The sequence below is a fragment of the Acipenser ruthenus genome, chromosome 1 (genome assembly GCF_902713425.1).
Source record: "Acipenser ruthenus chromosome 1, fAciRut3.2 maternal haplotype, whole genome shotgun sequence".
NCBI lineage: Eukaryota > Metazoa > Chordata > Actinopteri > Acipenseriformes > Acipenseridae > Acipenser > Acipenser ruthenus.
Window position 1 is genome coordinate 59,009,081 of NC_081189.1, and position 16,664 is coordinate 59,025,744.

The following is a 16,664-nucleotide window of genomic DNA, read 5'->3' on the forward strand; positions in this document are numbered from 1 at the left end:
GAAGCAACAGTACTGGGAATCAGCACATTATTTCTAGGGTGGAGTTTTAACAAAACTTGATTGTTGTTTTAGATGGAATAAAAACTAGGGCTTTGTTTCAAATACCAGTAGTGCACTGCTTATATGAACTTCACATACTGTAATGCTTTAAAGAACATACTTGCTTGAGAAATTAGCCCATCAACTGACACGTTAACAATAACTTGTAATCTACAGCAATCACACTGCTATTCATATACTGTAGAGACCTACAGAAACAACTAAAAACAACAATAGACAACTGTGGTGTAACAGGAATACTGGGTCTCAATTTGGCCATTTAAAATGGAAAGGGTCTGCTTAATGCAGACTGGAATAACAATGACATGCTTTCTTAAAAAGTACACATAGTGAATTTTAGAAGAATACAAAACCTGTTTGCTTAACCTAAACTAAAGCAACTCCAAAACTTCTTCCAACAGAAATAAGAAAGATTATTTTTTAAGAAAGATTATTATTAAGCGGCATGTTTCAGGTTGTAGTGGGAATATAGCAGAAAAGTGGCTACCCAGCTCTGCATGTGCAATTATTCTACAACAACTCATTACAATAATAAAACCAGTACAGCAAAAAAATTACAAAGACATACTACTGTATACCCACTTTTAATAACAACTGAGACTGATACAAGCACAACTTGTGAAGAAGGACCCTACACAGTGCTTCCTTCGAAGCCCAAATTACTTATATAAGCAAGAATATAAATCAGTACTGTAGGAATGAAGTTGATCAGTTGGGAAGCAAAGAAAAACAAAAAGCTGAGCCATTGATTTTACTTGAACACAATTTGCAAATGCACAAAGAGAAACCCCCAAAGTCTGACCATTACAAAGGGCATAATGTTTAACCAAGCCAGTAAAAAAACATTTCCTGTCTATACTCCAAAACTTCAGGCTGCTGTGTTAGTGTGATCTGCTGTAGACTTAACTATGTCTGTGTATTTTGGCTGGGGCTCAAGCTTGTAGAGGATACAGTTTGATTTATGTGTAAGGAGGTCCAGTGATAGAAGCCTGGTGACAGGGTGATAGCTAATGTCTTACTATTCAAATGGCTGCAATATATTATACATTTATTTACAGGAAATAGGAATTTCACATCAGCGTTTACCACACAAGTAAAAAATATTTCAATAAATTGGTACTTGTGACCAGTGTGTTTGAAAAAGTATACATATTGTGTTGACCTGCAAATACATTATCATCCATCATGTGTTCATGATTATATGTTCTTCTGTGTCTGGATATAAATAAGAACATAAGAACATAAGAAAGTTTACAAACAAGAGGAGGTCATTCGGCCCATCTTGCTCATTTGGTTGTTAGTAGCTTATTGGTCCCAGAATCTCATCAAGCAGCTTCTTGAAGGATCCCAGGGTGTCAGCCTCAACAACATTACTGGGGAGTTGGTTCCAGACCCTCACAATTTTCTGTGTAAAAAAGTGCCACCTATTTTCTCTTCTGAATGCCCCTTTATCTAATCTCAATTTGTGACCCCTGGTCCTTGTTTCTTTTTTCAGGTTGTAAAAGTCCCTTAGGTAGACATTGTCAATACCTTTTAGAATTCTGAATGCTTGAATCAGATCACCACGTAGTCTTCTTTATTCAAGACTTTATTCTTTAAGCCTGTCTGCATATGACATGCCTTTTAAAAACCGGAATAATTCTGGTCACTCTTCTTTGCACTCTTTCTAGAGCAATATCCTTTTTGTAGCAAGGTGACCAGAACTGAACACAATATTCTAGATAAGGTCTTACTAATGCATTGTAAAGTTTTAACATTACTTCCCTTGATTTAAATTCAACACTTTTCACTATATAGCCGAGCATCTTGTTGGCCTTTTTTATAGCTTCCGCACATTGTCTAGATGAAGACATTTCTGAGTCAATAAACTCCTAGGCCTTTTTCATAGATTCCTTCTTCAATTTCAGTATCTCCCATATGATATTTATAATGCACATTTCTATTGTCTGCGTGCAGCATTAAATGTCATTTGCCATGTGTCTGCCCAGTTCTGAATGCTGTCTAGATAATTTTGAATGACCTTTGCTGCTATAACGGTGTTTGCCACTCCTCCTATTTTTGTGTCATCTGCAAATTTAACAAGTTTGCTTACTATACCAAAATCTAAATCATTAATGTAGATTAGGAATAGCAGAGGACCTAATACTGATACACCGCTGGTTACCTCACTCTATTTTGAGGTTTCTCCTCTGAACAGTACTTTCTGTTTTCTACATGTTAACCACTCCCTAATCCATATCCATGCATTTCCTTGAATCCCTACTGCGTTCCGTTTGAGAATAATTTTTTTATGTGGGACTTTCTGGAAATCTAAATAAACCATGTCATATGCTTTGCAGTTATCCATTGTCGATGTTGCACCCTCAAAGAAATCAAGCAGGTTAGTTAGGCACGATCTCCCTTTCCTAAAACCATGCTGAATGTCTCCCAGGATACTGTTACCATATAGGTAATTTTCTATTTTGGATCTTATTATAGTTTCCATAAGATTACATATAATAGAAGCCAGGCTTATTGGTCTGTAGTTACCTGGTTCGGTTTTGTCTCCCTTTTTGTGGATCGGTATTACGTTTTCAATTCTCCAGTCTTCGGTACAACCCCTGTGTCAAATACTCATTTCACTGGACCCTACTGACAGGTGTGTTTGATCCCAGTATTATTAGTAAAACTGTGATTTACATATGTTTTTGGTTAATTACTACAGTTAGAAAATCTGATTATAAAGGAGCATTAAGTGCAGAGTAGAGCTATTTCAAATTAAATGACAGCACACCATTATAAAACAAAATATTTCTGATTCATTAAGAGGGCCTCTTGTGGCCTACATGGCCATTCTATAAATTCCAGGCAGTCTGTTTTTCCAGCCAGTCAAAGTTATCCACCTGCACTATTAATATTGTCTGATATTTCCTGTGCACATTTATATTAGCTTCTCCCACAGGATATTGAGTTGACCACTTCCACATACTTTCAAATGCAGGTTTAGTTGCTTTAAAACTTTTTTCCTTTCCGATTTTCAATATTAATTATATGATGATTTAGGGGAAATGGATATTGATTTGAAACACTATAGATGTAATTACCACTTTCAATACTCATTGGCTACCTGATTTTCCCAATTTGTATTTATTTATTTAAGGTTTTGATCTTCTTTACAAAAACATTCCGCCAAAAATAATCCTACAAGTTATGGAAACAGGTGATATACACTGACATATAGATCTAATTATTTTTAAATTGACAGCACCAAAGTACAGGAAGCTGTTTCAGGTCAAAATGGACAATTCATCTCTTTTTTTATAAAGAATTTAAAACAGTGCATTAGACCGTCATTCTGTTATAGAAAAGCTGTATTCTTGTTATAAAGCAGCAGGAAGCCCATAACCTGTCTGTCATGCTAATGACAAGTCATATAACCAATCCTCCTACTGTACAATGTTGAGTCCTGTTTAGGATCTGCTTCTAACTTGCTCTGCTTATAATCTGAGCAGTAGGTTTGAGTTTTTGTGGATATATACACTGTTGTGCAAAAGTTTTAGACATGTTGCATTTTTCTACTCTGATGCATTATGAGCATCAACAATTTACTCAAAGCCTCCACTGGTGTTTTCTACTATTATGAGAACCTTGACTTGCATAAAGAAGGAAAAACATTGAGTGAAATAGCTCGCATCACTTGATTTTCAAGGTGTGGTATATGAAGCATAATCAACAAGTACAGAGAAACATCATCTGTAATTGACAAACCCAGGACTGGAAGACCAAAAAAGCTGTCTAACAAGGATGAGCAATACTTAAGGAATAGAAATATGACAAGCGTTGAATTGACATCAGAACTGGCAGAAGGCACAGGTGTTGTCTATCCATCAACAGTCCAAAGCACCTTTGACCATTGTTCCATAGTCCAATTTCTGTGTTCTTGTGCATATTTTAGCCTTTTAGTCTTGTTCCCCTTTCTTAACAGATGTATTTTTACTGCAACACATCCTTTTCTCAGTGGAGAGAAAAGGGAGTTTACTGTGTGACTGTTTCAATTTAACATAAGTGTGACATCACATTAGTCCTGCAGATTGAATAAAAAACATTCTCTGAATAGGAATCTTCAGTGCAGTTTTAATTTAATCCATACTTCATGCCTCAAACACCTGGTTTATTCTAAACTAATGACTCATGAAAAAGATCATCACAGGTTTTTTTGATGAGCTTTTCCATCTGCTACCTATTATATCACTTACATAAATGCAATAATTTCTAGCAAGGCTAGCAGGAAAGGCAAAGCCAAAGCACTCAAACACAAGCATTCAAGTTTAACCTTCGTCATACCATAATTGCTTGTGAAAGTATTATTCTGGAAAGATATTACATTTAAAGTTAACCATCTTGCATAGAAATCAACAAATTCTGAACACATTTCCCCCTTTTTTCACAATAATGATACTCCCAGCTGGTATTCATAGGGCATTTCCGATGTTGCTATTCTCAGTCATGGGGCCCATCACATATTTCCAATCATCAGCAAAATAGTCATTATTTACACATTAACCTCATTAGCCTCAAACAATCCCCCAAGGATACCAAGTCTAATTATTTGTCTTGGTGTCTATCACTGTGAAAGAATGCCATGCAGAATTTACTGTAGCTCAAACCTGAAATATGCTGAAGAAACATTCTATACACACCAGTGAATTTTCAACTTTTATGTACTCTGACTAAACTGTATTATAAATCTCAAGGTCTCGGCAAATCAACAGAACAGTAACTTAATTTTCATGTCGTAGTTCTTTAAAAACTAGAGTAAATGTTTTGAAATTGAGGTCCCTTGTGTTTAGTGATTTCTTGGCATAACCTGTTCTCTTAGATGCAGCACAGTAAATGAAAACAAATATGGTATTGTTCTCTTTAACCTAAGACAAATGTTTATTAAGAAACTGAAGTAGCTTCAAACTGTCCCATATCCGCCACTGGGTCAGCTGTTAGCTGTTGTGCTCTCTCTCCCAGCTCCCCCGGCTTCCGATGCCAATCACAGAAATTGCTCAGCCAGGCATTGAGGACCATGACCCACTGCCAAAGCCAACACACCTCAGAACAGTCACTGCATCAGTACGATAAGTTTGATCTCGGACCCCGTTCATAGTCCTAGGATTCCAGCAAGCACTGAACCAGTGCACCCGCTGTTGTACACATGGAAAGTGTGCTGTGCCATTCCACTCCAGTATCAACGTGTTTGATAAAATTTTTAAAAAAAAACAAGAGCTGCCGACTGTGCCAAGCTATTTCAGCTACCAGTACATGGAACAGAATCCTTTAGCAACTGTAAAAAAAGAGTTGGCTCCAGTAACTTAAAAATAATACAAAAAACGCAAACAAAAGACATAAAGTACTATACATACTGTACATATCAATTTAACATCCTAGGTGGCCTACTTTAAATTAAGAGTTACTGTATTTAACAACACTAAAACTAATAAATGTTTGAGTAAATATCTTGGGGGGGAAAAATGGCTATTTTTATAGGCAGTCCTAAAAAAAAAAAAACACTCCTCGTGTTTACTACAATTTTTACAAGAACCTGTCAGGAGAAAATGTCTTAAAACCAGGTTGTCATGCTTTAGAATATTCTTAGATGTTTCACAGAGTGCCGTACCCAATAAAACAAATTGTGTGAGTATGGCCCCCCATGAAGTGACTTGACAAGCCATCACATTTGTTTGAGTGGCAGCTGTTTTGTTTTTGTGACCTGAGCATGCCATTTACCATTGAAGAAACGGGACAATTCACGCACTGTTGAAAATCACTCACAAACATTCTTTACTATCTTTTCCATGGTTTATTTCTGGTTATTCACTAAATGCAGGCTTGCTCACAAGAATGAATCTAGACTGAAAAAGTAAAAGCTTCTATAATAAGTATGTTTCTAAATGTAGTACTATTTGTGGCTTCGCAAATGAAAACATCATGCTGGCTTTGGGGTTTTTTTTTGCAGCTTATATTTAAATAGAGCCTTTTCAATAAAAAAATAAATCTGGTCTCCAGATTTGAACTTGTTCTGTAAGTGTTTTTACACAGTGAGGCACAATAGTTTTTTTGTTATTTGAGTCTGAAGCAATACACTCATGCTAGGTTCCCATGCACTTTTACCAGCCGCTTCGATATTTGTTTAGCCATCCTAAAATGTTGACAAAAGCAAATGACCTCATAAGCATTTGTAGGTTACTTGGAGGAAAGTATTATTAGGCATGCTCCTATACTTGATCAAAGGTTTGGTTTTATTGACAAATGCCAGAAAAAAAAAAAAAAAAACGTTTCACTCAGGGACGGTTGGTGGCCTGGTAACCTTGTATTTTCTGTTTCACCCTCACAGATTTCCAGCCAAGAGTTTGTTGTCCATGGAAACACCTCAGGGTTTTAAGAAGACATGAAGGACTAGACATGCTGAGGCTGAAAATGTTCATTCTGCTACTGCAGCTGTGGAAATTACTTTGCAATAGCTGGGCCATGACAGGCCTTGTGTAGAGGTAGTTTGCTCCACAGCGACCCCCTGCTGAGAGAGACAGGAATCTCTCTGTAGAAACTCCCTTTCAATTACAACCAGATTGATCATCAATCATCTATGAAGTCGACAGCTAGCGTCGCCAACTAGAAAGCAGCTGTCCTTCAAAGTGTTTTTTGTATGACCACCAACAAACCTCCTTACATTAATAAAGGTCAAGCAACATACTATCACTAGCCACCATTCATACTTTAAGTCGGAATATAATATCAACCAAAATTGAATCCATACACTTATTGGATCATGCACCAGTGATGATGTTTTAATAGACAAAAAAAACTAAACGTTGAAGATTTATTAATAGTTTGGTTCAAAAAAAGATTTCCTTACATTTATTTAGAAAGAGAATTCTACATAGACACAAATAAACCTTTAGAAACTCATCCAGATGTGTATTGGGAAGCATACTTAAAGAGTAAGTAGCGGTGTTCCGAAAAATATAGCATTATACGTCCCCAGGTGCTGCTACAACTGTTTAAATAACGTACCTATATTTTTTCTTTTCATTGTTAACAACATTCAAGTCTGTTTCAAAGCTCTTTAAAAAATGTCTGCTTTAGTGCTCTGGCTTTTCAGTTCTGTACCACACTTTCAAGTCTGTTTCAAAATGGCCGCTCTAGTGCACCGAGTGTAAGGATTATTGCCAACATTGTCAAAAAGGTAATAAAGCAATATCAGTCCATGATCAGAACAGAAAAGCCAAAGCACTTGTTATGTTTTTTATTTTATTTTTTAATTGCACTAGAGTGCCCATTTTGAAAAGAGCTTTGAAGCAGACTTGAAAGCTATAGGTGTAAAAAGCTATCAGGATGTTACCTTAGCTATCCAAAGTGACGGAGAGAAAAGCACATCTATCATATAGACCTCCTGAAGCCCTGGTTGCAACAGGCTTTGTTAGGGGCACAGTCCTATGTCTCCGACTTGGGATCTGATCTTTCTGTTTTGGCGAGAATGGGGTCGTTGCAGATTGGAGACAATCTGACACCAAAATAGAAACGTCAGGCTTTTCCGGATGTGTTCTCTCCTGTCCCGGGGCAGACTTGAGTAGCTCACCATCACATTGACATTGAGCCGGGGGCACGAGTTCGCCAGAGGCCGTACCTTATACCTGAACGTAAAAGACAGGTAGTAAAAACGGATATTGACAAAATGCTTGAGCTGGGGGTAATAGAAGAGTCCCAGAGAGTCCAGAGGATGATGGACCGTGTATTGTTGCCCGATCAGCAGTATGCCGCTGCTTACATTGATGACATGGTTATCCACAGTGAGGACTGGCCTAGCCATCTGTGTAAAGTATCGCCAGTACTGCAATCCTTGTGGAATGCTGGGCTTACTGCTAACCCAAAAAAGTGTGCAATTGGGAAGAGTGAGTCAGAGTATTTGGGGTAGGCCAGATCAGACCACTGATTGCAAAGGTGAAAGCCTTGGCTGACTGGCCTACTCCTACGACTAAAACCCAGGTGCGCTCCTTCTTGGGACCGGTGGGGTATTATCGCAAGTTTATCCCGAACTTCTCCACTCTCGCTGCTCTTGACAGACTTCAGCTGGAAGGCTGCCCCAAATACGGTCCAGTGGACAAAGCCGTGTCAGAGGGCCTTTCTCGATTTGAAGAGGAGACTGTGTAGCAAGCCAGTGCTGTGCAGTCCTGATTTCAGTAGGAGGTTCACCCTGCAGACGGATGCGTGAGAGACTGGTCTCGGGGCAGTGTTGTCTCAGGAGGTGCGGGGAAGCGAGCACCCAGTCCTGTATATCAGCAGGAAGCTCCTTACCCGCAAGAAAAATTATAGTACCATCGAGAAGGAGTGTCTCGCAGTAAAATGGGCAGTCAAGTCACTCCGGTACTACCTCCTGGGGTGACACTTCACCCTGATTACAGATCATGCCCCCTTAGCATGGCTTCACCACATAAAAGACAACAATGCCAGGATCAAGTGGTGGTACTTGGCACTGCAGCCCTATGCTTTCATGGTAGACCACCGAGCAGGGAAACTGCATTAAAAACCAGATTTTTTTCTCTTGGGAAGGCATTGGGGTGTAGGATTTCAAATGGGCCAGTGGTGCCATTCTAAGGGGGAGGATATGTGACAGGGGGAGAGCTGTGCTGGCTATCGGGCGCATGCATGAGCCTGCAGAGGTGGGGGTTGGAAAGAGGTTGAGCGAGGGTGTGTTCCTCAGACCTCTTTAATAGGCTGAATGGTGGGGGGGAAGATCGTCCCATAAAATTGATACAGCAACAGGCGGCAGTAGAGAATAAGGAAAGGCAGCGGAAGCGGCTGAAGAAGACAGATGCTCGATCTGAGTTTATTTACCTTCCCAAACAGGTAAAGTACAGTCCCTGGGACGTTAATTATTTTAGCTCAGGGGGATATGAGCAACCCCACAAAAGTATACTGAGAGAACAGAACAGCGTCACTGTACATCGTGTCCCTCAGGCTAGAGGAGGCTGCAAGACCCTGCTTAAAGCAGCACTTTTTTGTGTAGTTTTATTTAGTGTTTGTTTTCATTTTTTATTTCTCCTTGTGATTATGAACTATTATTTCTATACGTAGAGCACCTCAGGGTGACACCATTGCTGGTAGCAACCCTGAGAGTGTCAAATAGAAGCACACCCCGTGTAAATAATAGAGCTTGTGCATCTGTGTGGCGTCTCAAAGACATTTCTGACTCCCGTGTAGTCAGTGAATCACCCACACCCCCTCTCACAGGCTGAAATTAGTTACCTGGTAGAAACTGTTGCCTTTTTCACATTCTTTGACGCTCTGTTAAACCACCCCTGTGAATCTCGTCACTGTGTGAATGTTGCTTGGTCAGATGTAGAAAGCTGATCTTCTGATCTTCAGAGACACAGAAAGTGACAGGGACGGCATGGTTTCAAAGATCTCTAATGCAATGTTACAGAGTAGGTGGGCTCCATCTGTGCTTATCTCTCAACCTCCATGCAGATTTACTTTCTAAGAAATATGTGTCTCACAAAAAAATAATATGCTTACTTTCTTAGTTTTGCAATGAGGTGCCTCCCTAATGCAAACCCAGATAATAGAATAACCTGACAACACCTTTCCTCTTTGAAATCTGGAACTAATAGGATGAATAAATACATGTACTTATGATGCCAAACTGGTCTGTCATTTTAGTAATTCTGGTACAGGATCCACCACTTACACTGTACAGGGTTATTTCGGGCAGCAGTTTATATCAGACAAATAGCGTTTGCCATTTGTCATTCCCATTCCCATTGATTTCAAGAACAAAGGCATCATTTATACCGTGTTAAGCACGCCGTATATCTTGGTTAATTCACATAGATTTAAATAACAAACACTGCTTATTACTGTAGGAATCGCTCTTACTAATCCACCAATCAGATGTTTTCACCTCATTACCTTGCCATTCACATAGATTTCAATAAAAAAGGAAGCACTTTACTGTAGTAAAAGCGTGACAGATCAGTCAATCAGCTGTTTGCACCTCGCTACTGAGCGATTACCCCTGTACTGTATCTTGGCTATTTAATCCCTGTACGCAGTGTTGGGTTACAGCACTGGCTGCAACAGCAAACATGGCTGGAAAGAGAAAAGCGATGAGCAACAGCATGAAAATTCAATGTCAATAAAATGTCTCTGTTAGATACCTGTACTGTACATTTCTGCACTTACTTTTTTATTACATCCATAGGTTTTAATACATCATTTTTTATTAGTGTAATGAGTGTCTTAATAAAGATTTTTTAACTGCATACACACTTGTTTATTTTGATGACTGTACTGGTGATTGGGGGCATTTTGAATTTCAGTTTATTGTGTGGCAGTTTAATCCATCTATCGCTTACTGCGGGTGAATCACGTTAACACAAAACGCACCCGCTCCAAGCAGTGGAGACGGCAACACATTTTGGTAAAATATACAGGAATTCCTACATCCATTGGCACTCAAATATATCTACTTTCACTTATTATTGTGTGTATAATTAATCAGAAAACTACAACATCTAATACTTAAATCAATTTGATGACCACCGTAACATGCAATACTGTACATGTTTGAAATGTTTTAACACAGGTGTGGAAAAATAAAGGTTCTTGGTACAGTACATAACCCTGACTATATTCAGTTTTGAATCAAAACGATTCATCCATTTCTGTATATAGCTGATGAGGTTGGTGAAAAGATGACATTCTTAGTTAGCGGTTAATAACTGAAAAGTCCAAATGGTTAATAGAAGTATTTAATAAACCAGTAACAGCTACAGTAAGTGACTGAGCATCCAAAAATCTAACTGTCAATATTTATGTGCACCATTCTTTATTTTATATATCCTGAGATATGGAAGTTTAGTTTATAGTTTAGGTACACAACCCATATAGTATCATTGTGGGATCCACAAAAGATATTAAAAACACACACAAATACAAAACGTGCAATAAATTGTACCCCACTCCATATGGCTCTGCATGGGGCAGCAATGATTTTGCATTTTGCTGGGTTGTAAAATGACAGACATCAGAGGCCATTTGATGTCAAACAGCATCAAATTTTGAACATCTGGTCTCCAGTCCTTAAAAGTAAAAAGTAAAAACAAACAGAAAAAAACATATTTACTGCCAATAGGACAAGCATATTTTTTTCTCACACTGTTATTTTTACCAATGCAAATCCAGATGGTTTAATAAATTATTATTTATTTCTTAGCAGAAATTAAATGTATTTGGTCTAAAACATCTAGACACCTTACTTGTTGACTGCTTGAATGCTCTGCATTAAAAAAAAAAAAAAAGCCATACTCAAACAGGTCAAACTGGCAAAATCTCAACTTGCATTTACTACACCAAAGAAACCGTTTACCATTTTGCAAAGCTGAACTCATTGGAGCCGCATCTCTTATAAACATGTTAACGAGCAACAAATGTTGATTATGACACAGTTTAAAAATCACATTTCACCACAGAAAGCCTGTGCTGATGAAAAAGGTTTAGCTCTACCGCTAATACAACAGAAAAAAGAACAGATAAAAAAAATCAAGAACAGGCCTTTCCCAAGTTGCTTTAAATTTTGAACTTCTAATTTCTCTTTACTTTCCTGCTGTATCTTATAATCTTAATACATGGTATCAATGTATGAAGCCACTACATATAAACTGTATCTGTACTTTCTTATATGGTACCGTATTTGCATTTCAAATCAAATACTTAATGTTGGCATCCATTTAAAAGTAGCTCTCCTGACACCACAAATATTCTGCAAAGTGGGGTCAAGCACTTTTTATAGTCAGTTTTAACACCATCCCTTAACGTGCGCCTTATTTCTACAAGTAAGGTGGTATTTACTAAGGTGAATGCCCCTTATTAAGGTGTGCGCTTTGGAATTCATCAGCACGCCTTATCTGATAAGGAGCACTTCAAGGAGGCGCCCACAACCTATTAAGCAAGGCGCAGAGATAGAGGAAGCGTGGAGGAGCAGAGAGCCTCTATCCTGTGCACAGAACAAGTGGAGGGACTACCAGGGCTGATAGACAGCTATGTTTCCAATGAAACAAAGTTTTTTCTTCCATCAACGCAACACATTTCTACCCAGACGGGGCACTTAATTAAAACTTAATGACACATATAGCATATGTCAATCAAATACTCTACAGCTATGGCCAAAAGTTTTGCATCACCTAGAATTTTAGGACTGAGACATAATTTAAAAAAAAATAAAAAAAAAATAACATAATTGCGATATTTTATTTAACATCATATAATCAAAGAAACAAAACGACATCGCAAAAGTCTACTGGAACCCATAATAGTAGTACAGTGTTTCATGTTATGTTATGATGTATGTTATTTAAGTTGAATTAACTGCTTCGTCTGGGCTGGTCCGGTGGGCATATTTTGTCTGCTTTTTTATTATTATTATTACTTAAATTACATATGAGGGGCACAGAGAGAGTAAAGCTAAATTATCTTACATCACTCCAGTTCTTTTCTATTTCGTTTCTGCTGGCTCAGTCTATTAGATTTTCTTGATGCGCTGAGCTGTTCTTTCAGCACCCAGAAACGGAGCTTTGGAAAGGGATAACTAGTATTGTTTTGGTCTGGAACCATTAAAATGTATTTTCTTTTTTAAATGCTATAATGGTAATTCTTTTTTCTACGGAGGCTAGAAAAGAAGTAATTGTGTGGTATAGGATTTAAGTTGACTAGACCTTTTTATAAGAAGGTGCTCAGCTCATAACACTTGCTTTCCATACGTGCTACTAAGAGCGCGATTTAAAGAGTAAGTAGCGGGGTTCCGAAAAACATAGCTTTACACGTCCCCAGGTGTTGCTACGCCTGTTTAAATAACGTACCCGTCATTTTTCACTTCATTGTTAACATCCTGACAACTTTTTACACTTACAACTTTAAAGTCTGTTTCAAAACTTTATTTCAAAATGCCCGCTCCAGTGCACTGCTAGTGTAAGGATTATTACCCACATTGTCAAACAGGTAACACATTTATTTATTTATTTATTTATTTTTTAAGTCACTCTTTCTGCAGTGATTCAGAGGACCGATATCAAACCCCAGTGCACTAGAGCGGACATTTTTAAAACAGCTTTGAAACAAAGTTATAAGTGTAAAAAGTTGTCAGGATGTTAACAATGAATAGAAAAAATACAGGTATGTTATTTAAACAGTTGTAGCAACACATGGGAACTTGTAACTCTATATTTTGCGGAACCTCGCTACTTAGGCTACTCTTTAAGGTGCACCTTATGGTTAGCATGGTTTAGTAAATACCATGTGCATACCATCCCCCTCATTAGTGCTATCTTTCCACATCATTTTAATACATTACAATACATTAGGCATATCAACCCAACACTCTATTTTTAAGGCGTGTGTGTTAATGTGCGCCATGTGCTTTAAGGTGCATTAGTGTTTAGTGAATGAGGCCCTAAGAGCTTTATGAGCAGGAAAAGCAGCTCCTTTACTAATGCTAGCCATGTGTAAATACAACACTCTTTGAATGGGGCCTATAACCTCATAACTGAAGTTCATACAGTAAGTTCCTGAGCTGGGATCTGAACCCATAATTCTACAGGTACTATTCTATGCAGTGTAGTAAATGCAAATCCTCACAGATTACACAGTACAGAACTAGTTTTCGTATGTTGATGTTATTGCAGTTTTTGCTGATTTTTAAATGAGGCTATACTCAAATACCCTAAAAATGATGAAACTATGTACAACGGTTTGCATAAAACAAATTAGCAGTCAAACATTTTTTTATAAAAAAGCTGTTATGTTTGAGTGTGGAAGGCTTGAAATAAGCATGAGCTCCATTCAGGTGCTCCATCTCATATTCCACACAGCTAGAACACCAGTATTGTCTTCAGTATTCTATGCATTACTGGCCCCTGAAAAGGCCAACAGAGTCAACATTCAGTTGCAAGTGGCATTTCGATATGGAATCATTCAAAAGTGCTAACACTTACACATTTAAAGTCTGAGTTCATGTGTATGATACAATCACTCACTGATTCCATAACCTATCAACAAATGGACTCCACCTGACCTCCTCTGATGTCAACTAAATTCAAGTGATAAAGGCATGTATTAGGCCTATATTTTATGTCCATAAAGGGAGGTGATTGAATTTTCATCCTGTATTGCTCCATAGCTACTAAAGCATAAAGAAAGCATATTCTCTACCTCCACATGTATAGATGCGTTACAGGGTTCAGAAGCATAATAAAAGATTAAGCTTCCAACTTGAAATACCAGCAACAACAGAAAGTACTGATTAGAGGAGAAACCTCAAAATGGAGCGAGGTAACCAGTGGAGTACCACAGGGATCAGTATTAGGTCCTCTGCTATTCCTAATCTACATTGATGACTTAGATTCTGGTATAGTAAGCAAACTTGTTCAATTTGCAGACGACACGAAAATAGGAGGAGTGGCAAACACTGTTGCAGGAGCAAAGGTCATACAAAATTATCTAGCCTGCATTCAGAACTGGGCAGACACATGGTAAATGACATTTAATAGAGAAAAGTGTAAGGTACTGCACGCAGGCAATAAAAATGTCCATTATAAATATCATACGGGAGATACTGAAATTGAAGAAGGAATCTATGAAAAAGACCTAGGAGTTTATGTTGACTCAGAAATGTCTTCATCTAGACAATGTGGGGAAGCTATAAAAAAAGGCCAACAAGTTGCTTGGATATATAGTGAAAAGTGTTGAATTTAAAATCAAGGGAAATAATGTTAAAACTTTACAATGTATTAGTAAGACCTCATCTAGAATATTTTGTCCAGTTCTGGTCACCTTGCTACAAAAAGGATATTGCTACTCTAGAAAGAGTGCAAAGAAGAGTGACCAGAATTATTCCTGGTTTAAAAGGCATGTCATATGCAGACAGGCTTAAAGAATTGAATCTATTCAATCTTGAACAAAGAAGACTACGCGGCGATCTGATTCAAGCATTCAAAATTCTAAAAGGTATTGACAATGTTGACCCAAGGGACTTTTTCGACCTGAAAAAAGAAACAAGGACCAGGGGTCACAAGTGGAGATTAGATAAAGGCCATTCAGAACAGAAACTAGGAGGCACTTTTTGGAACAAGCTCCCCAGTAATGTTGTTGAAGCTGACACCTTGGGATCCTTCAAGAAGCCGCTTGATGAGATTCTGGGATCAATAAGCTACTAACAACCAAACGAGCAAGATGGGCCGAATGGCCTCCTCTCATTTGTAAACTTTCTTATGTTCTTAACAATAACCTGACTTCAACAGCTCTGAACTGCATGGAGCCAAATTGCTACAATTCTCTACTTTTAACGTATGTTTAAGTAACATTTTAGTGTGTATACTAATTAGTTTCACACTTTGTTTGTGACAATGGAAAAAAAATGTATGTATTAAGTGGCTTACTTTGGCTGTGATAAATGGCCTGGTGCAATAATTTTGTGTGATTCTTCATTCTTATGAAGGGAAGTGAGTTCCAACATATCCACCATCACATCATTGTTGTGTCCCGACAGTTCAGGCAGAGCCGACAGAATCTTCTCTACCAGATTGTCACCATGATGACCAACAGCTCCTATTTTATTAACCATGGAAGCAGAAAAATAGGGCAAAAAAACACAATAGATTATTATTATTATTTATTTATTTATTAGCCCTTATCCAGGGCGACTTACAATGTTACAAGATATCACTATAATCATTATTTTTACATACAATTTTATTATTATTTTTTACATACAATTACCCATTTATACAGTTGGGTTTTTATTGGAGCAATCTAGGTAAAGTACCTTGCTCAAGGGTACAGAAGCAGTGTCCCCCACCTGGGATTGAACCCACGACTCTCCGGTCAAGAGTCCAGAGCCCTAACCACTACTCCACACTGCTGCCCTTCTTATATAACACTGCAGTAGACTAAATTCTCATATCATGCCTATCCTTTAACACATGAAGATAGGGTATCGGGAACAAGCAGCAGGATCACAAACAGGTTCTAGTAATATTTTGAAGATTTGGTTCATACTCAATAAATTAAAATATTTTGTATATACTGTATATATGTGTGTGTGTAGAATTACAAGCCTTTTTGTTCATACATTCCATAGCATAATCACTGTGTAGTTATCATATACAGTAATTATAAAAAAAAAAAAAAAAAAAAAAAAAAAAAAGATTTGGTTTGGGACAGAACAACCTGTTTCCATTGCTCCATTAGGTAGAGACAAGGAAATGCAGCTCAGTCTAGAAATGACTCTCTAGTGGCCCACAAATATATAAGAAAAGTGTTGCTTCTCAGAGCTAAAACATATTGGCATTTATAAACCCATGCGGCTGCAGGTAATAGCAGAAGGGTGGCTCTTTATTATTATTATTATTATTATTAATTTCTTAGCAGACGCCCTTATCCAGGGCGACTTACAATTGTTACAAGATATCACATTATACATTATTTCACATTATACAGATATCACATTATTTTACATACAATTACCCATATACAGAGGGGTTTTTACTGGAGCAATCTAGGTAAAGTACCTTGCTCAAGGGTACAAC

General features: G+C 37.8%; 1 protein-coding gene across 2 annotated transcripts in view; it reads right to left on the reverse strand.

Moving 5' to 3' along the window:
- Window positions 1-16,664, reverse strand: part of LOC117420925 (sec1 family domain-containing protein 2-like) — a 207,479-nt gene that overhangs the window by 189,367 nt on the left and 1,448 nt on the right. For both annotated transcript variants that reach the window (XM_034034686.3, XM_059026650.1), the window contains exon 2: window positions 15,516-15,684. In XM_034034686.3, the coding sequence (XP_033890577.3) occupies window positions 15,516-15,684 (169 nt within the window). The remainder of the gene's footprint in view (window positions 1-15,515; window positions 15,685-16,664) is intronic.